The sequence below is a fragment of the Mercenaria mercenaria genome, chromosome 6, assembly GCF_021730395.1.
Source record: "Mercenaria mercenaria strain notata chromosome 6, MADL_Memer_1, whole genome shotgun sequence".
Classification (NCBI taxonomy): Eukaryota; Metazoa; Mollusca; class Bivalvia; order Venerida; family Veneridae; genus Mercenaria; species Mercenaria mercenaria.
The window spans coordinates 49,600,985-49,607,799 of record NC_069366.1 but is presented as its reverse complement, the minus strand read 5'-3'; the positions used below and the strand labels follow the sequence as shown (position 1 = coordinate 49,607,799).

At 32.9% G+C, this 6,815-nt stretch overlaps 1 protein-coding gene across 1 annotated transcript; it reads right to left on the bottom strand.

Moving 5' to 3' along the window:
* Window positions 1-146: 146 nt before the first annotated feature.
* Window positions 147-5,299, bottom strand: LOC128558128 (putative apolipoprotein(a)-like protein 2). The gene is made up of 3 exons (XM_053546985.1): window positions 5,157-5,299; window positions 935-1,021; window positions 147-547 (listed from the first exon to the last, which is right to left on the bottom strand). Exons 1-3 carry the CDS (start codon window positions 5,218-5,220, stop codon window positions 264-266), a joined length of 435 nt encoding a protein of 144 aa, XP_053402960.1. The 5' UTR covers window positions 5,221-5,299; the 3' UTR covers window positions 147-263.
* Window positions 5,300-6,815: the final 1,516 nt, after the last annotated feature.

Here is a 6,815-nt window from a genome sequence, read left to right as displayed (position 1 = left end):
AAAAAAAATTTGTTTTTTTTTAATTTTTAGCGTCAAATTTTGAAAGAATTTTTCGAACGACGCCATCATTTTATTTTTGAAAATGACGTCAGGTTGCACGTGCTATATGACGGAAAGGATCGGCTTTGATATTTTTACGCAAATGTTGTTTATACGAAAATAAACATTTCTTTTTCTTTCCATACAAAATGCAAGGTGAATGTAAATATATAAAGTTAAAGCGGGAGCAAGACTAAACGTTTTTGTTACATACGCGCTTAAAGCTACTTATACTTCGATCTACCTCCACATTTTGTAATACCACATTCTTCCCATCTTATGCCATTTTTGAGTGAGTAACACCAAGGTGTTCCAGTACCATCTGGATCTCGGCAATAGTTCTCAGCAGTAGTAGAAGAACCTTCCGGAAACGCCGTAGAAACGGTGAAACTATGATCATTGGGAGTTGTCACATCCCACCTTTGACATGTGTGCCCAGATATTGTGTGATTTGTGGTGCCATTGTACGCAGAAGACGTAGTTTGAAAACAATCAAAATCATCAGAGTCTATGGTAGTGAAAAAGACAGCTTTTAAATACTAAAATATTATATAACAAAAACAATCTTATTTTATTAAATGCCTTTAAATGAATGGATTTCATGATCCCGTATATATAACATCTATATTCGGGGAGACTTTTTGCGATCGCAACATGGCGCTTAAAGACTGTCGTTGTTCACTACATCTATAAAAGATACCGTGGGAGCATAGCACGCAACTAAGTAAAATACTAGCAGACTCGATTTGGCTGAGGCTATTCAAGAAAGATAATACATTTGATATACACTGTAATGAAAATAATCTAGCAATACATTCAGGGGATAACAAATTGTTATTTAACCCAGTTAATTGATATATGGCGTTCATGCTCAGTGGAATTAAAAATGAATCACCTTGAGTCTGTGTTGTTACAGACTGGGTGCTTGTAGTGTGGTCTGTCGTTCCATTCAGTGTGTTAACAGGGGTAAGTCCAGCAAAGACTGAAAAACAATTGACTGTGACTCAATGCAGACTTGGAGCGCCGGTATAAATTACAGACTCCGGTACATACCGGATTAACTAAATTTGAACGAAAATATCATAAATGTATATAATTTGTAACCATGGTGATACTAACCCTAACCTTTAGTCAGTATTTCATGCATATTGTACACTAAATGCATGCGGACATGCAAAAATATGCATATTCTTGCTGTGCGCTACAAATGATAATCACTTTCGGGCATGCGCAGAAGACCGCTCCAAGTCTGCAATTAGTTACATCGAAAACAATTAGATGTAAGGTTTGTAAGCTTTGATATACTGACCGTAGAATTTTCACTTCACCAAACTCCACCATTACACAGTAATTCTCTATGCAGCGATCGTATTCCAGGCATCATTCGATTCACCTTGCTTGTACATATCACATCGTCATGTGATATACGTCCGAACGTGACAATTTTATCGGGATTTATCATTTAAAGCCTTTGTAACAAATACAATACCGATGAGACAGAAAAAAAATGATAATATCTAAATAAATAGTGCTCGTTTTGGTGTAAAATTCTATCCAGGCATCGTTTTTTCTTTCCATACTAAATCAGTTCGTTTTGATAGGCTGTGACGTCATTGACTTTCATCTCAGACACTGCTGTTGAAGTGGGTGATAATGAAAACAAGATGTTTTTTCATGATATCAGGATTTGTCGCTTGATTGAAAATCATTTGTTCAAAATGTTTTACATTTGAGTGCATTTCACAACAATGCTACGAATACTGACATAATTTGAGCCGTGCCATGGGAAAACCAACATAGTGGGTATGCGACCAGCATGGATCCAGACCAGCCTGCGCATCCGCGCAGTCTGGTCAGGCTCCATGCTGTTCGCTTTTAAAGTCTATTGGAATTGGAGAAACTGTTAGCGAACAGCATGGATCCTGACCAGACTGCGCGGATGCGCAGGCTGGTCTGGATCCATGCTGGTTGCAAAGCCACTATGTTGGTTTTCCCATGGCATGGCTCATATATCATAAGTTTACATTAGCATATTTAAAGACTGTTTTAAATGTCTTAAACGTTATTTTGGTTCTTGTTATGATTCACAACTTTCATTGTCTTTAATCAACACAAAATATTTCGGAAATAAATAAAGTTGATCCTTTCTACATGTATTTTAGGTTGTGCAAGACATTTGTTAAAAAAGATTAACTCTAGAAATTTTGACAACAAATCTGGGAAGATTGTAAATATCATTTATATTCAATTTTGAAAGTCTATAAAACATCTGTCACGTATTTTTTACTCCTACTACCTACCTACATAAACGGCAACATTTTTATTTAAATGAGACAAAATCAACTGAAACAAGTTTGCATTTACAATACTTAACAAAAACACTGCCTAGAACTACCTGAAACAGGTTTGTTTTTCCAATACCTAACAAAACACTGTCTGGAGCTACCTGAAACAATTTGCATTTACAATATCTGACGGAAAATATTGCATAGAACTCAGTGAAACAAAGGTAACAATACCTGGCAAGAATCGCTGCCTAGAACTGCCTGAAACAATCTGCATTTACAATACCTAACAAAAACACTAGAATTTCCTGAACCAGGTTTTTTTTTTCCAATTCCTAACAAAAAAAAAAAAAAAAAAAAAAAAAAAAAAAAAAAAAAAAAAACTGCATAGAACTGCCTGAAACAAGTTTGCATTTACAATACCTAACGAAAACTCTGTAACTACCTGAAACAGGTTTGCATTTTATAATACCTAGCAAAACAATGCCTAGAACTACCTGAAACAATATGCATTTGCAATACCTAACAAAACGTCTGCCTAGAACTACCTGAAACAATTCCATTTACAAAAACTAGGACTCTTCCAATTTGCATACTAAACACTGCCTAAAACTCATTGAAACAAGTTTGCATTCACAAAACCTAACAAACACACGCTGCTTAGAACTACCTGAAACAAATTTGCATTTACAATTCTGAACAAAAAGCACTTACTGTACAAAAATTAGGACTCATCCAATTTGCATACTAAATACTGCCTAGAACACATTAAAATAAGTTTGCATTTACAGTACGTAACAAATACACTGCCTAGAACTACATGAAACTATTCGCATTTATAATACCTAACAAAAAGCACTAGAACTTGATGAAACAAGTTTGCATTTATGCATTTATCAAAATATATAACAGAAAAACAAAACAAAAAAAAAACCAAAATAACAACAATAACAACAAAACAACAACAAAACAAAAACAAACAAACGCTGCGTAGAACTACCTGAAATAATTCGCATTTATAATACCTAGCAAAAAGCACTAGAACTCGATGAAACAAGTTTGCATTTATGCATTTATCATAATATATAACAACAACAACAACAAGAAAAACAAACGCTGCGTAGAACTACCTGAAACAATTCGCATTTATAATACCTAGCAAAAGCACTAGAACTCGATGAAACAAGTTTGCATTTATGCATTTATCATAATACATTGTATATAACAACAACAACAACAAGAAAAACAAACGCTGCGTAGAACTACCTGAAACAAGTTTGCATTTACAATACTTAACACTTTTCACTTTCTAGAGCTACCTGAAACAAGTTTGCATTTACAATGCCTAACAAAACTTTACAATTATCTGAAACAAATTTACATTTACAGCACACAAAAAACACTGCCTAGAACTTATTGAAACAATTTCCTTTACCACAACAAGGACTCAATCAATTTGCATACTAAACACCGCCTAGAACTCATTGAAACAAGTTTGCATTAACAATATCCAACAAAAAGCACTAGAACTCATTGAAACAAGTTTGCATTTTACAATACCTGACAAAAAAAACTGCCTAGAACTCATTTAAACAAGTTTGCATTTTACAATACCTAATAAATAGGACTGCCTATAGAACTCACTGAAACAAGTTTGCATTTTACAATACCTATCAAGTAGGACTGCCTAGAACTCACTGAAACAAGTTTGCATTTTACAATACCTAACAAATAGGACTGCCTAGAACTCACTGAAACAAGTTTGCATTTTACAATACCTAAAGAAAAACACTGTCTAGAACTACCTAAAACAAGTTTGCATTACACTGCCTAGAACTTACTGAAACAATTTCCTTTACAAAAATTAGGACTCAACCGATTTGCATACTAAACACTGCCTAGAACTCACTGAAACAAGTTTGCATTTTACAATACCTGACAAAAAAGACTGCCTAGACCTCACTGAAACAAGTTTATATTTACAATACCTAACGAAACCCACTGTCTAGAGCTACCTGAAACAAGTTTGTATTACAATACTTAACAGAAACACTGCCTAGAACTTACTGAAACAATTTCGTTTACAAAAACTAGGACGTATCCAATTTGCATACTAAACACTGCCTAGAAATTAAAAGTTCTTTCTATATTTTCTTGGTGGGGAGGGGAATGACAAGATTCTGAAAGGAACACCTTTGAAATCTCCAAATTTTATGTTTTTAAATGCTGTATTATATTTTGTACATATGCCATATACTACTTTATATGCATTCTGAGGAACATTCATATAGTTTATGAATCCGTTTCTCTTTTAATGCTTGCCAAGGGTAATTTGCAACAAATGACATACACTGACTTTTTTGCAGAGAAGAATTATACGTATCAATTACATAAAATAAATTTATAATTTAGCAACATTCGAATATGCAAAATATCTGAAATTAAAATCTAAAAAAAAATTAAAAGAAAAAAAAAAACAAAAAAAAAAAAAAAAAAAAAAAAAAAAAAAAAAAAAAACAATACCCCTTCCCTAGCCTCCACCAAAAACAAATCATACATAATTATGTATCATTTAAAGTACGTACTTTAAATGTTGTACTATTTCTCAACATTAAAATAAGCCTACGTATAATCAGTTTACATTATTTTCCGAATTTAAATGTGTCCTATTGGTCTATTAACAATAATTTTCTGTCTCATTTCATTGTACAGAATGTGTTAATACAACAACTAATACATATATTTAGCAATCATATTATAAGCAACATTATTGTTATTACATCCATAATATGTCTTATGTTTGTATCAATAAAAAGACGAAATGTGAATTACCTGCTAAAATGCACAAAACAGTGAAAGCCATGGTTTCATTTCCAATAAATTTTCTTATTCCCATCTCACACACAATGTTTTCATTCGAAAAGTCATCAAAAAGCGAACAAAAATTTTCCTTACTATAAACTGAGCTACAGAGAAAGCAAATATTCTTCTACTAGAGGAATGTTTTAAAGCGGATGTATACATATTGAAAAGTTTTACTTATATCAATAATTCAAACGTTTAAATGTTTCTCCTGAATCTTCAAAAGGAAAACCCTGTTTAGAATGAGATTTCACGTCACTAGTAGGACCTGATATGATAACAGAGAACCGGCTTGACGTGTATATTTAAATATTTATGAAACAAGGAAAATATCTAGTTCTTGGATTTTTTAAATATAATATTTCTTCACAATACATTTGAAGGAAGGTGTAAATGTATGTTAAAATCCTGTCATACATGTCTACAGACTTCAGCAGTTAAAGAATAGCATATACATGAAGTGGCATTAACAGTTTAGTACGCTCGTAACGTCACAAAATATATACATATAAGATTTGCTTCTGCAGTCAAATAAAAGCTTGCACATACCAATAGTTGAATATTTTTACTTTAAAATAAAAAAGTAAATTTTAAAAAGTTATTTTGAAAATGTCTGTAGAATCATTCGTACACCCGGATGATATTTTCATGGTAATATTGTATACATAAAAGTGCTAAGGATTAAAAAAAAAAAAATGAGTGCTGGCGAAAACGCACATAGGCTTGCACCTTTGCTTTTATCATGGTGTTGATTAAAGATGGTTAACTCAATTTACATAGGCCCACATTGTTATGTTAGAGTTACTGGCCTTACATCTAAATTGGAAACGTGAAGAAACTGTCACATTTTATATTCAAAGGTAACAGAAAAAAAATCTTCAAAGCCGAAGTGCTACCGAAAACGCATAAAAAGCTAGTCCTTTATATTATATCAAAAATACGGTATTCATTTATTAAAGCGGACGAACTCAATTTCTATAGGATCGCCCTGAATTGTTTGGAATACCTGCCTTACATTAGAACTTTTGATGGCACGCTAACATAATAAAAATATACCTGTTGACCACCACATTTTGTCGCTTTTTCTTTGGTGATACAAAGTCTAGCAGGATTTATTGCTTTTGTCATAATATGAAAAACCCGTTTTGGTAAAAATGCATTTTATATAATCCGAATAGAATTTTATTTTATTTAATGGAACAGTTTTAAAACACTTCTAACACCATAAACACATGACGCATCTATTGCAGACCACTTCTACTTAACTGGTAAACCGTACCTACTTTGCTAGTAAAAGGGGCGTAAGGAGGTAGGTTACCTTGATATCTGTATGAGCGCATGTCCAACCGGAAGCTAACGTGACGATTTACGACGACGTTTATGACAAACTAAATGTGTTTGTATATCCATTCTTCAGAAAAAAAATCATGAACCTGTCTCCGATCTGATGCTTTATGGTTTAATAATGCAGAAATAATGGATAAATTGCCGCAGAAACGCTTCAAAACATTGTTGCTTTAAAATGACGTCATTGTCGTCATGACGTTACGTGTCAGTTACCGCGCAACATAAATAGCTTTTATTTTGAAAGTACGTAATTCTTTACATTTTCTTTATTTGAACTATTTT

Excerpts from the sequence above, each read along its gene's own strand:
- LOC128558128 (XM_053546985.1), bottom strand. The coding sequence starts at position 5,220 with ATGGGAATAAGAAAATTTATTGGAAATGAAACCATGGCTTTCACTGTT. Across the intron at positions 1,022-5,156 it reads TGTTTTGTGCATTTTAGCAG|TCTTTGCTGGACTTACCCCT; the intron begins GTAATTCACATT and ends ATTGTTTTTCAG. Across the intron at positions 548-934 it reads TGTAACAACACAGACTCAAG|ACTCTGATGATTTTGATTGT; the intron begins GTGATTCATTTT and ends TCACTACCATAG.